General features: G+C 49.7%; 1 protein-coding gene across 4 annotated transcripts in view; it reads left to right on the plus strand.

Annotated features, from left to right (window-relative positions):
- The window catches only part of TBC1D23 (TBC1 domain family member 23), a 558574-nt gene that overhangs the window by 452646 nt on the left and 88529 nt on the right, over positions 1–17399 (plus strand). For all 4 annotated transcript variants that reach the window (XM_085622378.1, XM_085622377.1, XM_085622376.1 and 1 more), the window contains one exon: positions 7608–7696. In XM_085622378.1, coding sequence (XP_085478504.1) covers positions 7608–7696 — 89 coding nt within the window. The remainder of the gene's footprint in view (positions 1–7607; positions 7697–17399) is intronic.

Below are 17399 nucleotides of genomic sequence, written 5' to 3' on the forward strand. Positions count from 1 at the left end.
TGGCTTAACTGTCGAATAAAGCTTTTTGGATTGGATTGGTAGGGACACCTTACTGGTCCTAGAGGGGAGTGAGAGGAATGGGGTATCCCATTATGAAGGAGGCCCTAATCAGTAGGTTTGGTCTGACCCCAGAGAAATACAGACAGAAATTCAGGGATAGTCCGAAGCTTTCCCAACAACCCTGAGTAGATTGTGTAGATTCCTTTTACAGGGTACTAAATGGTTGGGTGTTAGGGCAGTGATGTGAAAGATTACAAGGGGGATCCCAAGTGTCCCAAACGGGCACAGCCCCCCACCTGTGGTCTGTGGCTATGGTTGGCTAGTGTAGCGCTTCATGAGGAGATGATCCCAGATAGTATGGGGAAGTTTGAAAGTTGACCCTAGTGTCACTGGGCGATGGAGAGATGGCACAGCGGACCCACATGCTCGACAATGCTAATAAGTACAGTCAGTGGGTCTCCTTCAATGGGCAGATGTAGAGGCTTTGAGAGAGACAGGAGCCAGCATGACCACTGTCTGGTGTTTTCGGGCCAGGTAGTGCCTAATGTGTTCCACCTGGTGGTTGCAGTTGACATCTTTGAAAGCCACTATCCAGTGGCTCTTGTTTCCTTTCCTTTGAATTGTGTGTGTGGGGGGGTCGGTATGGGGTCTGCTTAAGGTGATTGTGAACCCATCCATGCCAGTGGATTATCTGCTGGGAAATGACCAGGAGCAAATCTTCTGGAAGGAAATGGAGCTCAAGTCCCACATGGAGATGTTGAGGTTGCCTGAGTGGGTGTGCCTAACCACATGGTTCATGGCAGCCTGTCTGGGCAGTCATGAGGACCTGAAGCCTGGAAGAAAAGCGTCCCAGGCACCTGCCAAAAAGGGAAAGGGCAAGGGGGCTCCAGGGACCCGCTCCCGATATTCCTACAGTCCGTGTAGGGGCACCCTTGTATGAGCATCACTTTTATCAGCTAAAACTCAATCGGGAAATCCTTCTGCTCAATTCACTCTGGCAAAGAAGAAATCGGAGGAATTCTGTTGATGCAGGAACAAAAGTAGCTCACCTCCAGTGACCAGCAAGACTTTTACTTCCACACCCTGAAACACGGGCATCATCTAAGATTCTCAGGCAGAGCAGCACTACCAATTTAAAGGCCTTACTATCAGCCGGAAATCTTCAAGAATGTCTCAGTGACAGTCATTCTTCGGAGAAGGAGTCCCCATGTAATTTTGGTTCTGAGTGACTTCCTAGAAAAAGCACCTTGGCAGAGGAAAGCTACGTGTCTACAAGGGCTTGCATCATATTTTTTATCAACTTCATGGTTAAGAAGTTTTGAGTCTATCCTCAGATTTGTTACATTGCAATGCTATAATCCTTTCTAGATCTACTCTGTGGCGGGGTCATTCACAGCGGAAGAGGGTAAGTGATCTCTAGACCGCATATTACTGGCATAGGCTCATAATTCTTTCTGGTAATGGACTTTGTGGGCAAAGACTTGCTTATTAAGCATCGGCCATTCAAGATGGAATCTGTTTAACACCTCGTACATTTTTTTTAGGGAAATGATTGTGCTCCCAATGTTTTAACATTTTTCTGTTGTTCTCTTTTGTTTGGGTCTGTAGGAAGGTGGAATCTGACTGCATGGTTACCCCCACTTTTTTCCTGATGTTTTGCTGGTTTTTGACTAGTCTGACTGGGATCCTGCTAATCACGACCCCAGTTTATCTGCTTTCTCCTCTAAATTGATTGCATGTACTTTAGGTAAACTCCAGATTGGATTCTGGGGTACCCTTATAAGTTCCCAGTATATGGTATACTATGTACCCAGGGCATAGGTACCCCAGAGGCCACCCAGGGGTTGCAGCATGTATTGTGCCACCCCTGAGAGGCCATTCAAATGGACACCACAGGTCTGCTTCTGTAGCCTGTGTAAGGTGGTGCATGCACCCCTTACTTAGATATAGGTTAACTATATCTATTCTAAATCACTGCACATATAAACCTATCAGTCACCCCTATGGCAGGTGTTAGAAATGGGGGTCTCTAGTTGGCAATGGCTGGCCACTGTCCAAGTAGGGACCATTCTTCCTAAGTCAAAGTAAGCAGGCTACACCCTTTGATAACCCCTGCTCAACCCTGTGGCAACGTAGCACGAGCAGCTAGGCTTATCTCAGAAGCAGTGTGTGAAGCATGTATGACCATACATAGTAACACAGTGAAGAACACTACAAAGGGACACTACACAAGTAATTATAGAAAACTTATCACAAGACCAATAACGGTAAAAAAGCCACAATACTGTAAAATAGGATTATTCTTGAAATGCTGCAAAAATAGTTCAAAATGTGCAAAGAGGTGTTCAGTTCAGCAGTGGTCTCTAAGACCCTTTTACTTACAAAGTACCTGGATTCTGTAGCAAAACAACCAAAATGTCGCAAAGGAGCTGTAGTGATGATTTTCCTCACGCGAGACCAGCGATGCGTTGAATCCTTGCCTCAAGGGAGGATGATGCGCTGATCTGCAGAAGCGTGCGGGACAAAGCGACAAACTTCTCCACGCTAAGCCGGCGATGCGTTGAAATCTTTGCCGCGTGGGAGGATGATGCACCGAGCTTGTTGCGTGTGCGATCTTGTTGCGATGAAAAGAAGTGGCGCTCCGCGAGGGAGCGACGATCCTGATGCGATGAAAATGACGGATGCATGGCGTCCGCGCTGCGATGTCGTGAAGCGATTAACTCGATGCAATGACCTTTGGTTAGCGAGCCTTTGGCAGCCCGCAAAGGTGCGATGCGATGATGTCCGGTAGCGAGCCCTCAGCGGCAGCAGCGCGATGATTTTTCATACGCGCTTCAGCTGCGGCGGCTCGCAAACGGGCGTTAGCGATGATTTTCAACACTCTCTTCTCTGTAGTAGAACTAGAGGCCCTGGAAATCACAGGAGCCTCACCTGCAGATAGAAATCCTCGCTGGAGGAAACAGGAGGCTGGTGGTGGAGTCCGATGTGCCTGGGACTCCAGCAGAAGTCTAGCTCTCTTCTAGCCCTTGGGTGATTGCTGTAGCAAGATAAAATAAAAGTTCCTTAAAAGTCCTTTTCCTCTTCTTCCAAGTCCAGTAGTAACCACTGCAGGCCAATCCAAGAAACAGCACACAAGCACAAGGATAGTCCTCTCCTGCAGATTCCTTCAGTTACACGGACAGAGGTTCTTCTTGTTGTCCAGGAGCAATACAAATTGTAGGGGTTTCAGCACAGATATTTATACCCCAAAAGTCTTTGTTCTCAAAAGCTACATGTCACTGAACCCAGCCAGAACCAGTTCTGCTCAGTCCTGGAGCACTTTGTTTACCTGACTTCTTCTTTCCTTTCAGAGTGCAGGGCAGAGACATCAGACGCACCACAGGAGGTGGAGCCAGCATTGTGGAGGGAAAGCACAGCCCTATTCAAGTCCCAGGTGCAACTCCTCCCACCCATCTAGATGCAGATCCCTCTATTCACCACTGGGATACCTCACCCTGTCTCCTGGAATTCCCCAGCCCTGTCACTCCAAACATAACAGCATTGCACACTGGAAGGCTTTGGCAAGAAAATACCTACTTTCTAAAAGTGGTATTTTCAAACACAGAATATAAAAATAAACTTTACTAAAAGATGTGTTTTAATAATCTGAGCTCAGGCATACTAAATTCGTTTTTCTACCATGTTCTTTGGGTCAGTTAGGACTATATAATGTAATAGTCAAACTGCCCATTCTGGCCTATTGAGAACAGGTAGCCTTACAGTAGTGAAAAACGAAATTGGGTGTAATTCACTACCAGGACATGCTATACACACCAAGGCATGTCCTACCTTACACATACAATGCACCCTACCATAGGGGTGACTTACATGATGCCAAGGGAAGGTTCAGGGGCTGGGAAGTGGGTACACTTCCCAGCCAAGATGGCAGTTCTGGACTGCACACATACTCTGCAGTGGCAGGTCTGAGACACACTTTACAAGCTGCTTCTGTGGGTTGCGCAAACCAGCGCTGCAGGCCCACCAGCAGCATTTAGTTTACCAGTCCTGGGCGCACACAGGCCACGCTACTAGGGACTAACAGGTAAACCAAATAAGCCAATCATGGATATACCAATTCACATAGTCATATTTACAAAGGGAGAGCATATGCACTTTAGTACTGATCAGCAGTGGTAAAGTGCCCAGAGTCATAAAGCCAACAAAAACAGGTTAGGAAAAATCCAGGAGGAAGGCAAAAAGCTTAGGGATGACCCTGCAAAAAGGGCCATTTCCAACAGCAGGCCTTATCAATCCTGAAGGCAGGGTGCTGGGTTTTATGTGAGAGTGTTCTCCTGCATGAACAGAGCCCCTCTGCAGCCTTCGGAACCTATTTTCCGTGGTTGTTTGTGATGCAGCCAACCATATATATTTAAGTGCATTATACCCTTGCAGTAAATGCTAACTTTAAAACGGCTGCTTAGAAACATGTCTTGTTTGTTGTCAAGCACTTTGGAGTCGTACCTCTCCGCCAGTAACTGGCGGGGGAGGTATGATTCCACCCTTATAGAGGAACTTATGTGAAACTCCAGTACCAGCTTTCTCGACTTGGGCATCACAAAATGGATGCCGCCAGCCACAGATACGAGTCTGCCGTCCTGCTGCTGAGCTGAGATCGAGCAGGGGAAGGCCTGACAATAGGTTTCCTGTCACAGGGAGGTGTGACCACCTCCCAGACAGGCTTTAGTGTATTGGGGCTGGGTGGGTGCACTCTCAGAGTGCCAGAAAGTCTCCACTGGGGTCACATTTGGTCTCCCTGTGCATAGTCCAGCTCAAACCGGTTGCAGGAGCCATTTGTTCTGCTCTGGCGCGAAACTGGACAATGGACATGGGTGTAGCCACCCCTCTGTCCTGACCCTCCCATAGGTGGGTCCCCAGAGTTTGTCACACCCCTTCCTTGGGTTTAAAGTAGGAACCCCTGACTACAGGACTTTTACGTGGACTAGACTCTGCTACAGAAACCAAGTACTTCGACGATCTACTCTTCGCTGGATGAATGAAGAATCTCCCTTGGAGTAAAGGAGTTACTCCCCTGCAAGGCAGGCAGCTTTAACGCATCTGACCCTTTGCATCTCCAGAGCTCCTGAGGACTCCGAAGATTTCTGCAGCACACGAGGTGGGTTCCCGAGGTCTCTGAGGTTGATCTGCGCTTTCAGCAATTCTGAGGCCCGTATCCCTCGTGGGGACTATGCTACCTGAACCCCTGTGCACCGCGTACTTTTGCAGCAGCATATGCTTTTTGGCGATCCCTGAGGCTGTGCTTTGGGCTACCTGTAGTCCTGACCCCGAGCAGCATTTCCACCGAAGATTTGGGGCCTAAACACGAGTGTTCCGTGGGCTGGTATTTTGTGATTCAGCTCGAGGTCCCTTCCCGATCCCTGGTCCATTGGCCTGTGGGTCCCTGTGACGGTAACTTTGACTTTTCGTGGGCTTTCTTGGTTGCTCCTGTGGTGCCCTGACTCTCAATAGCTTGGAGAGTCCCCAAGACCTTGCTGGTCCTCACCGAAGCTGATTTCCTTTGCCCACGTGGGTTGCAGTTGCCAAGGCTTGTTGGTGTTCGATCCAGACACTGACCCCCCAGCACTCGACATCCTTCGTGGGACAGATCACTTCCGGACTTTGGTCGTCGCAGACGTCTCCTGGTCCCCGTGGCTGCAGAGTCGAGCATCACGTCATCTCACCTGAAGCACCCGACATTGGTGGGCATTCGTCTATCATGCCCCTGGTCACCCTGAAGTGACCCAGACTCTGTCCCCTCTGCTTTCAGGTTCTTCTCACCTCGGATCGATGCTTGGATTCCACCGGACACTTCATCTTCCCGGCAGCAGCACTTTTCCTCATCACGCCATTGAAAACGCCGAAGGTTTCCAACATCACTTGACCCCTATACACCCGGCTCCTCCGGGATAGGTAACATGGGTACCTCGGTACTCTCAAGGATGCTGGCCTTAGAATCTTCTATGTTTGAAAGGGTTTGCTTAATGTCCTCTCCGAAGTGTCCTTAATCCTTAAAAATCCAACCGCGGCTTTCACATGGAGTTGTACGGAGCTCGCACCTGTGTTCACACACTGCACCCGTCCTACGTGGGTCCCCTGTGTCACTACTTTGGGTGGTTCCTTGGGGTCCCAGCGATTCTGCGTGCTCTAGGCACTGTGTCTAGTTAAGTCGTGGTTGTTATACCACTTTCTTAGTGTATGGTTCTGTCTCCCCATGGAGCCCGCTGTGCATTGTGCTATTTACTGTCGTTCTAGTGATTTAATATTGTGTGCTTTGTGCTCTAATCTCATAAAGGGGTTAGTAGAGAGTGTTTAGTAATAAATACATATATTTTATATATATCTTGTGTGGTTCTCCTTTCATTTGGTCATTCAAGAGGTTCTGATCTGGTAAAACAAGCTGCTTTACATTCCTTCGAGACTTAGCCTGACGGCTGTTCTCCAAAGCTACCACTAGGATAGCTTTCAATAAAGGTTGTCTTTAACCTAATCCTCAATAAGGGTCGTTTGGACTGGTGCAAGGTGCCCACTTTAATTAGTGGACAGCATATACCAGGCCAACTTCTCACAGGGTCCTCATTATTACTATTCTTATACATAATGAGTTAAAGTATGAGGTCCAAGTACTTACCTTTAGATTGTCCTCAACGCCTTGCATTTCCCAAAGGCAATGGCTTATTTTCTAGACAATTTCATGATCAGCAGTTTCCAGTGAACCCTTTGTGCATGATTTCCTCATTATCGTACGTTGGTGACGCAAACCAGTTCCGTGAAACACTCAAAATATGTATCTGCTGTATATGAGCAATCCTACATTGGGTGTGTCTTTTCCCATTCCATCTTCCCGATATCCTTTTGATTGTAAAGTCAAATTAAATTATACCTAGTATTGAAATAAACTTTATGTTAATTAAAAACTGTTTTTTAAACACATTTTCACTAAAAACTGAATTTTTTTAATGCAGGAATAGTAACGCGAGAGATGGGGAGAAGTAGGTGATAATTAAAGACTGGCACTCAAAGCACCTCTCTGACTGCTTGTTTCAGGGCAAGGCATGTGTACTGAAAGCCCAATAAACAGATGTGATACTAAAAAAATAGCATTTATTACCTATTTTCTTTGAAACTGTTCTTATTTCTTCTGTAGTATGATGCTCTTTATTGTATACATTTGTTGTCATGCACAACTCAAAAGTGCGATTTTAAAAATGTTCAATCATTTTCCATATAACGACGATTTGTCAGCCGCTATGGCAGCTTTTGTGCATAAGTCACATCTGTACAGCCACTTATTCTTTGTTCATAAGGCATTTGGCACAAAGGAGCAGATTTAATTTAGGTTCTTAACTAGACAATATGGGTAGTTCACATACTTGTGGCATGGTATTTGACTTGATAATTAGCACGTTTGGAATTTGACTAAATGTGCATCCTTCTTTGGGCTTTTGCGGCAGACAGTTTGCAATTATTTTAATCATGTCTACCAACAATGCTTGACTAATGCATGTTGTTGCATGCCACTTGAAATCTGATCCTGAACGTTAAAAAAAAATCTCTTTTTTTTTCATTAAAAGACACGTCAGCAGCAGTGACAGACTGGGAAAGCCATATCGTGGTCTGAAACCAGTATTCAGCATTGGGGATGAAGAAGAAAATGAAACTGGTATGTTGTAAATGCTTGCGTTTTCATAAGACACAATAAAAAAGTACTCAAAATGTGTCAGTTTATCCCCAGGATGCAATAGTTTAGTTTTTGTCGCTCAGGGGCGTTAGTTGAGGTTCACTGTGGAGTTCAGTTCAGGGTCAATCAATCAATCAATCAGTGACACTTGTAAAGCGCGCTACATACCCGTAGGGTCTCAAGGCGCTTGGGGGGGGGGGGAGCCGCTACTGCTCGAACAGCCAGGTCTTCAGCTTCTTCCTGAAGGGGAGGTGGTCTTGGGTCAGGCGCAGGTCGGTCGGGAGGGAGTTCCAGGTCTTGGCGGCCAGGTAGGAGAAGGACCTTCCTCCTGTAGTCGCTTTCCGGATGCGGGGGACGGCGGCGAGGGCGTGGTTGGCTGATCGGAGGTGGCGTTTGGGAGCGTAGAAGTTGACTCGGCTGTTGAGGTAGCTCGGGCCTTGGTCGTGTAGGGCTTTGTGTGCGTGGGTGAGGAGGCGGAAGGTGATTCTTTTGTTGACGGGGAGCCAGTGAAGGTCTCTCAGATGTCCGGAGATGTGGCTGGTTCGTGGGATGTCGAGGATGAGTCTGGCTGAGGCGTTCTGGATCCGCTGGAGTCTTTTCTGGAGCTTGGCGGTGGTACCGGCATAGAGGGCGTTGCCGTAGTCCAGTCGGCTGGTGACGAGGGCCTGGGTGACGGTCTTCCTGGTCTCGGTGGGGATCCACCAGAAGATCTTCCGTAGCATGCGTAGGATGTTGAAGCATGCCGAGGAGACGTTGTTGACTTGCCTGGTCATGGAGAGGGAGGAGTCCAGGATGAAGCCCAGGTTGCGTGCATGGTCTGTCGGTTTGGGTGCGGTGCCCAGGGCGGGGGGCCACCAGGAGTCGTCCCAGGCGGAGGGAGAGGAGCCCAGGATGAGGACCTCCGTCTTGTCCGAGTTCAGTTTCAGGCGGCTGGTCGTCATCCACTCGGCTACCTCTTTCATCCCTTCGTGCAGGTTGGCTCTGGCGGCGGCGGGGTCGTTGGTCAGGGAGAGGATCAGCTGGGTGTCGTCGGCGTAGGAGATAATGCTGAGGTTGTGTTTGCGTACGATGGCCGCGAGGGGGCTCATGTAGACGTTGAAGAGGGTGGGGCTCAGAGATGATCCTTGGGGGACGCCGCAGATGACTCCGGAGGCCTCTGACTTGTACGGTGGTAGGCGGACTCTCTGTGTTCTTCCGTCGAGGAAGGAGATGATCCATTCCAGCGCTTTGTCCTGGATTCCGATGTTGCTGAGGCGCCGTACTAGGGTTCGGTGGCAGACCGTGTCGAATGCCGCGGAGAGGTCTAGGAGGATGAGGGCCGCTGTTTCTCCATTGTCCATCAGGGCTCGGATGTCATCGGTGGCGGCGATGAGGGCGGTCTCGGTGCTGTGGTTGGCTCGGAAACCGGACTGTGAGGGGTCGAGGGATCCGTTCGTCTCGAGGAAAGCGGCCATCTGCTGGTTGACGGTCTTCTCGATGACTTTGGCTGGAAACGGGAGGAGCGAGATGGGGCGGTAATTCTTGAGGTCGGTGGGGTCCGCTGTTGGTTTCTTGAGTAGAGCGCTGAGTTCGGCGTGTTTCCAGCTCTCAGGGAAGATGGTGGTGTCGAAGGATGTGTTGATGATGTCTCGCAGGTGGGGTGCGATGACAGCGTCGGCCATGTTGAAGACGTGGTGAGGGCAGGGGTCGGTCGGTGATCCGGAGTGGATGGAGTTCATCGTGCGGATGGTGTCTTCGGTGCTGATCGGGGTCCAGGCGTGGAGGGTGGTGGTGGGGGGTGGTTGCTCGGTCATGGTGTGCGTCGGTTGGTTGTTGAAGCTGTTGTGTATGTCCGCGATCTTGTTGTGGAAGTATGAAGCGAGGGAGTTGCAGAGGTCTTGCGATGGGGTGATGTCGTTGTTTCCTGCGCTGGGGTTGGAGAGCTCTTTCACGATGTTGAAGAGTTCCTTGCAGTTGTGTGCGTTGTTGTCCAACCGGTCCTTGAATGCTGTTTTCTTGGCGGCGCGGATCAGCTGGTGGTGTTTCCGGGTGGCAAGTTTGAAGGAGGTCCTGTTGTCCAGTGTCGGTTCCCTTCTCCAGACTTTCTCGAGGGCTCGGCAGTTCTTCTTGGAGCTCTTGAGTTCGTCGGTGAACCATGGGGCTTTCTTGCTGCTGGGTCTGCTGGGCGGGGTCCTCAGTGGGGCGAGTTCGTCTGCGCAGTTGCTGATCCACTTCGTGAGGTTGTCGGCGGCCTGGCTGGGGTTTGCTGAGCTGGCAGGGGGGTGCTGGCTCAGGGAGGTGGCGAGCTGGTCTGCTGTGATCTTGTTCCAGCTTCTGCGGGCGGCTTGTTGCTGGTGTTGATGGGTCGTCGTTTTCTTGAAGGTGAAGTGGACGTAGCTGTGGTCCGTCCATTGAAGCTCTGTGGCGTGGCTGAAGTCGATGTCCTTGCTGGATGAGAAGACAGCGTCGAGTGTGTGTCCGGCGAGGTGGGTGGGGGTGGACACCAGCTGCTTGAGTCCCAGGTTGGCGAGGTTGTCGAGCAGGGTGCTGGTGTTGCGATCGTTGTTATTTTCCAGATGGAAGTTGAGGTCTCCCAGGAGGATGTAGTCAGCGGAGGGGAGGGCATGCGGGCTGACGAAGTCGGCGATGTCCTCGCTGAATTGTGTGCGTGGTCCAGGGGGTCGGTAGATCAGGGAGCCTCTGAGGGTGGTGTTCGGGTTGGTGTGGATCTGGAAATGCAGGTGTTCGGCGCTGGTCAGGGTGTTGTCGGTGCTGGTCGTGAGACGGATGGTGCTCCTGTGGATGATGGCGATGCCTCCTCCCATCTGGTTGGCGTTGCGGTCCCTCCGGACGATCTTGTAGCCCTCTGGGATGGCGGTGGCGATGTCGGGAGCTGAAGAGGCGTTCATCCAGGTCTCCGTGAGGAAGGCAACGTCTGGAGCTGTGGTGTCGAGGAGGTTCCAAAGTTCGATGGCGTGTCTGTGGACGGAGCGGGTGTTGAGCAGGATGCACTTGAGGTGGGTGCTGCTGGTGTTCGGCTTGGTGGGTGCTGGTGCGAGGCCGGTCCGGATGCAAGTGAACTTGCAGGCGTGGCAGCTGAAGGGTCCGTGGGTTCGTCGTGGAGTGGCTTGATGGCATTCTGGGAGTCGGCCGGTGTTGAGAGCGGTGAGGGTGGCGGCGGAGTACGTCAGGCGGGTCGGTCGGGGTCCTCGTGGGCCAGGGGTCCTGGCACTGGGCGTGGTCCAGGCGTGGACGGGCGCAGACGGGCTTACCTTTGGCGCACCTTCGGCGCGCCGTCGGCGCGCCCGCTGCGCGTTCGCACGGTCGCCATTTAAGGCGAAGTGCGCGGGTGGGCGGAGCAGCTGGGAGGCGGGAGCGGGGAGGGTACAGAATTGAAAAAGGGGCGGGGAAGAGCGGCGGTGGCGGGAAGGGAGGGCGGAGGGGTAGGCGGGCAGCGAGGAAGGAAACCCCAACACGGGAAAAATACTAATTAAACAGAACAGGCACAAATTCACAACAAAGCAAGGAAAAAAAAGAAAGTTATACAAAACAGGCACAAATTCGTGACAAAACAAGGGAAAAAACAGCCGCAGCGGCGGCAGCCGGCAACCGGCGAACGAGGCAGCAGTGAGGCAGAGGGCAGGCAAGGGGCACACGCAGCAGCTGGTGGCCGTGCGGCGCGGGGGTGTCCCACAAGTGGGTCACACTCACCTGCGTCGCACGGTCGCCATTTAAGGCCAAGTGCGCGGGTGGGCGGAGCAGCTGGGAGGCGGGAGCGGGGAGGGAACAGAATTGAAAAAGGGGCGGGGAAGAGCGGCGGTGGCGGGAAGGGAGGGCGGAGGGGTAGGCGGGCAGCGAGGAAGGAAACTCCAACACGGGAAAAATACTAATGGGTCCAGCTGTTAAGGCTAGTGATCACATGTTGTGTTTTCGCCAAGATGCTGGCACTTCACTAAAACTGTCAGGGGTCTATGTATTTACACTCTTGAACAACTGGCTAGTGAAGGCTCTGTTCCTTCTTCTGGTCTAGGAACGTTTTCTATGCTTTATGACTCTTCTCCATGACTTTAACTTAAGCTACTAGGGTGCTAAAAATTCAAACCATCTTATTTCATCCATCTTTCAGTTTTCCACCCAGAAAAGGTGGGCCTACACACATGCCCAGTCTTCTTGCCCAAGTTTGTTTCAGAATGTAATATCTACAAGTCTGTCACACTTATTTCTGCATTGTAGGTTCTTCCCTATTAGTCATAAATGTGGAATATTCCCACCTGCATGCAGGGATTGGAGAACACTTCTTTTTCTGATACATGCTTCTTACTGCAGATTCCTTACCTTTTAAATATGCCCCCAGGCGTGAGATTGGATATGGAAAATCGTAACCAGGACCTCTGTGTGCCGGCAGGTGGCACCAGCTCCTCCGCGTCAGTCATTCTTGCGCCTGAAGTGACATGCGTGGGCCTATATAGCACCACCCATGGACGCCGACATCGGTTCCTTTCTTTTAACGGCAACAAACATCGATACAGAGCTGCCCCATGTCTCTTGAGACTGTCTCTTATTTCCTTTCAATTTTTTTTTACCATTGTGATAGGTCAATGTCCCCTCCAAAGTCGATAGGGTTTAAGCTTTTTTGGGAATGTCCCAAACAAATGTCTGTGAATGATCCCCACTTGGTTTCCGTGTGGTATCGGAGGTCAGAACACAACTCTTAGACCTGCAACTGCTGTGCCTTGATGCACCCACAGGCTATCCGGGAGCATGAGGTGAAGCCCTACCGTTGTTGTTGATGTCCTAGTCTTCGGCTAAGTCCAGGAGATAGCAAAATAAGTCCAAGCGGGTTATGAAACCCGTTGCATCACTCTAACTCTCCTGAGAAGGTGCAAGGTTGTCATCGCGCCTCCCGGACCCGCTGTTTAAGTCATTCTGTAAAGCCTGTTCCTAATCCTACCTAGTGCCAGTCTAAAGTTGCTGGGACCGGTGCAACTCCTCTACAGATCCAGGAGTTTCAGAATGCTATGTTCCTCATTTTTTTACAACACTGGCTCCTTCCGGCTGGCCTACGGGCCCCAAGAAGCAGTTGGGCATCCAATCTGGACCTCTGCAGGCATGACCTACCTCTGCCTCTGCTAGGTGTTTTGGATCTGCTTCCAGGTTCGTGTTGGCTTTCATACTGAACCTATGTCCCATGCCGGAACGTGATCCGCTAACACCGATGTCGACACCACTGATTCTGGATAACGGTTGCTAATCCATAGTGCTGCCCGACTCCAAGACAGCCCCACACAAACCTTATTTGGGGCCCCATTCGGCTCTGATAATACCTCAACAAATGGCAACCCTGACACAGTATCCTCGCCTCAAGGAAAACCCCTTATGCATGGACTATTTGGCACAGATTTGGATAATGGCATGTATTATACTGGAGATTAATATGCTCAGACGTATCATGAGTCAAATTGGTATCAAGATCTCCAAGATGCCAGCTTGCCCTGCAGCTGATGATAGTACATAATTTGCTGTGGTGATGAGGACGTTTTGGGTCTAGAGCTCCTCAGTTATGATGGCAAGCAAAAGTGCTTCAGCAGGATCAGATTAGTTCGGAGCCCTTTCTTCCCTTCAGCGAGGCCCTCACAAATACTCTCTTGGGAGTCTGCGTGTAATCCCTGTTTGGGACGCCCAGTCAACTGCCAGATCGCCAGTTGTCATTGCGTTGCACCTGGAGATCCTACCTTTTTCAACAATCATCCCTCACCCATGAGCTTGGTAGTGCAGGCCTCACCCAGATTTTGCCAGTCATCCCAAAGGAAGTCCGCCCCATCCTTTGGAAGGCCATTCAGGACAGGCATGATGCAATGAAGTTCACGATTTGCTATGTGCTTGATACCACCAACTCTATTGTAGAGGCGTTGACACCAGTGTGGCCATTTATAGGCATGCTTTGATGCTGCTCACTGGATTTTTGGGAGACGGCCAGGCTAGCCTGATGGTCATGCAGTTTGACGGCTCCTGTCTGACATTTAGAGGCAGACTCTTCTCTGGAGTGCTTTAAAGAAAGCAGGGTCACAGCGCATTCCCTGGTCTGTTTCCCCCACCATGCTAACCACACCTGCCGCTTTGCCCCCTCTGTGGCTGTGGTAGGGATTTCAACATCGCCTCCAACTGCCACCGGTTTAGCAATTCCCTCAGTCTTTTCATGGCTGTGGTGGCTGTACCTACAGATCTCATGGACTGCACAGTCAGATTGCAGACCAGCCGGCTGCACCTCAGGCTGTCGCAGCCTCTAAACATTTTTAGCATGTCCTTAGCGATGCAACACCACCCTGTCGGACTCAGGATCTGGCATGTTCTAACAGTGTGGCAAGCCATTACTTTAGACAAGTGGGTTGCAGATTGTCCTAAAGGGTTATGCATTACTATGTCTCGAAACCTTGCTGCCCTTACCACCGTTCTCGGAATGGTTGATGGAGGACCATCTGTCCATTTTTACGCAGGGAGTGCAGGTTCTTTTGGCCAAAGGAGCCATTGAGGGGCTCATGGTGGGCCAGGAGCATTAATTTGCTGTGCTCCCATGTTTACTCATGAAATTTAAAGGCAGTGGTTGCAGCTCATCTTAGCAGGTCGGGGATTCCAGTCTTTTCCTACCTTAACGACTGGCTGTTGGCTAGTCCCAGACAGTCAAAACCCACCCCCAGACTATGGTGAACCGCCAGGAGTTGATGTTCACTGTAAACATGCCGAATTTACTCCTGACTGCTTCACACATGGTCTCTTTCATCAGAGCTATTCTAAATATGGCTCCATTCTTTACCAATCCCCTGTGAGCAAATGAGGTGCGTTATATGGCATGGTTGTGTGATCACCCTGTGTAATACACTTACCAACCCCTTTAGGACCACTAGGTTTAGTTCATCAAACCTTCAACTCAACCTCGGTAGCTGAGGCTCTGAGTGTAAAGCATTTATACAGCACCAAAACAATTGAAGAAGAAATCAACAACACTCAGGAAATCCAATGCCAATTCATAAAAATGGACTGTATTTTTATGTAATTTTAGACACCACAGTTAAAAAGATCAGCTTTAGGGTTTTGGAGATATAGAATGTACAAGGTATAGTAAATTAAAGCTTTTCACTGAACTGTAAACAAGCAATGGCAAATTAAATAAATTTGGCACTTAGAAACATTTCCACCAAAATGTTGGGCAAGTTGTATTTTGGTCACTTAGAGTCCCTTTAGGTGATGAACTCCAGTAGAGAGCCAGTCAGGGCGACCAGCAAGGTCCACAAAAACAGTTACCTCAAAGGTAGAAGCAATTCTCTGTCAGCTCCAGGCACTTTTATCCATTCCAGTGGTTTCCTATTGAAGTAGTCCTGATACAAGGAATAAAGGATGCTGAAGATGATCAAGGATGCTGTGGATCTGATTGTTTGTCTTAAAATGAAAAATAAAGTTTTCAAAAAAAAAAAGGATGCTGTGGATGCATTGCGGTCGACAGGGGTCTTCCTGCAGCTACTCCTCAGTCCACAAAGGGGGTGAATCGGTCCTGGTCACAGGGTTGACTTCCCTCAAAGTCCTCTTGGTGCTGGTAGAAATCACCTGTATCTCATTCATGGGCAAATCCTTCCCTGGGTAATAACTCAGCTTCTGGGTGACTAAGCTGCATTCCGACGATTTTCCCGGACTTAGCGAACTTGGGTGCAACTTTGAGCGTCCGTTTCTTGTATCTGGTACTGCGCTGCGAAGGTTGGCAGTGATCAAAGATTCTGGGCTACCAACATACCCCAGAAGGCTTCTCAGCTGTTGTTAACCTGTGCCATGAATAGGAGGTCACCCAACAGTGCGGACACCTCTGCATGAAGAATTCCTCAGTCTTACTGCGCAGACCTTCTTAGCTGACTATCTCAGGACTTAAACCAGAGGTTAAGCAACACCTATTGAATGTTCCTTTTGATGAGGAACATCTTTTTTGTCCCGAGGTAGATACCCAATTACAAAAAATAAAGATGCTCAAACTGCAAAATGCATTGGGACTTTGAAATCCACAAAACCTAGGCAGCAGTCCTTTCACAGGTGTCAGGCCAGTGGTGCAGTCAAAACCAGCACCACTGACCCTTTTCTTACCAAAAACAAAAGCAGGTACACCACCAACAAACTGCTAGGGGCTACTACAGAGGCAGCCATAAGGGGAGTAGTCAAATAGGCAGAGGTAAAGGTACTCTTGGAAAGGGAGCCTCCACCTCAAAACAATGACACTTCGCAAATTTCCTCTGATCACACAACACCTGTCGTGGGTACGACCTATAGCCGGAAATAGCATTCGACTGATGGGTGCTGTCCATTGTTCAGCACAAATACTGCCTAGAACTCACTTGCCACCCATAAGCATTCTGTCACACAGACAGACATTCAGCCCTCAATACCTTTACATTCTCAAGGAGGAGGTAAAAGCACTGTTGTTCAAAGAAGCCATAGAACCAGTTCCAAAGGGACACTTTGGCAGAAGTGTATATTCCCTCTACATCTTGATACCCCAAAACGTACGGTACGATGAGACCAATACTAGATCTCCACCCTCTCAATCTTCACATATTGTTAGAACACTTCCACATGGTGACACTACAGGATGTAATTCCTCTGTTTCAGAATGGCGACCTCATGGTGGCATTGCACTAGAAGGATGCTTACTTCCACATCCCCATTCATCCGGCACATCGCCATTTTAGGAAACTGGGTTTTTGTGCAGTAGTCCCCCCACTTTTTTTCTGCCATTTGATGCAACTTTGACTGAAGTGCACTGGGTTCTTGCTAAACCAGTCCCAAATGCAAGTGTTCTTTCCGAGAAAACAAGACAACTGGTCATTTGTACCCCAGTTGACCAGACCTTTAGCACCTCTGTAAGTCCCAAGTATGTAGTACCTCTGGTACCTAGGGCATAGGTTCTAAAGAGGGTCCCTAAGAACTGCTGCATATCTTGTGCCACTCTAAGTGACCCTGCATTAAACTCATACAGACTGCCACTGCAGGTTGCGTGACAAGGTGATCTACAAAATGTAAACACGTCACGCACCTGTGTGCCATGTCCCCCAACACTGCATGTAATATTTGTAAGTCACAGCTACAGTGGGCCTTACAACCTTAAGACAGGGTGCATTATGTTACATGTGTGGACATATCTGCATGGGCAGATATGCCTGTGTGCTGTTCAGTTCAATTACTGTCATAACTGACCAGGGAAGCCATTTTTTGTACATGTGCTGGACACTGGTCAAAAACAGGTACTCCCCAGCTACATGATGGTTTTACTGAAACCAGAGATGTTTGGTATCAAACATCTTGTGATAATAAACCCGCACCCATTCCAGTGATAGATTTATTAATACATGCACCCAGAGAGCACCTTAGAGGTACACCCTGAAAACCTACCAATTACTAGTGTGCTGACTGACTGGTCCTAGCCAGCCTGCCCACACAGACCAGTTTCTGTCCCCCATGGGTGAGGACCTTTGCTCTCAGGAGGTCAGGGACAAAGCTTGCTAGGGCAGAGGGTGTTTACACCCCCTCCCAAAGGGAGACCTGCGAATTAGCATTCCAAGACAGGGAGCTTCAAAAAACCCACCGCCATTGGTTCTGGAAACTGGCTTCCCTCACAGAAGCGGATGCTACACCATACCCCCACCCCCCTCCGCCCACCCTCGTGTGGAGG

Source organism: Triturus cristatus, chromosome 8, assembly GCF_964204655.1.
Source record: "Triturus cristatus chromosome 8, aTriCri1.1, whole genome shotgun sequence".
In the NCBI taxonomy this organism is placed as follows: domain Eukaryota; kingdom Metazoa; phylum Chordata; class Amphibia; order Caudata; family Salamandridae; genus Triturus; species Triturus cristatus.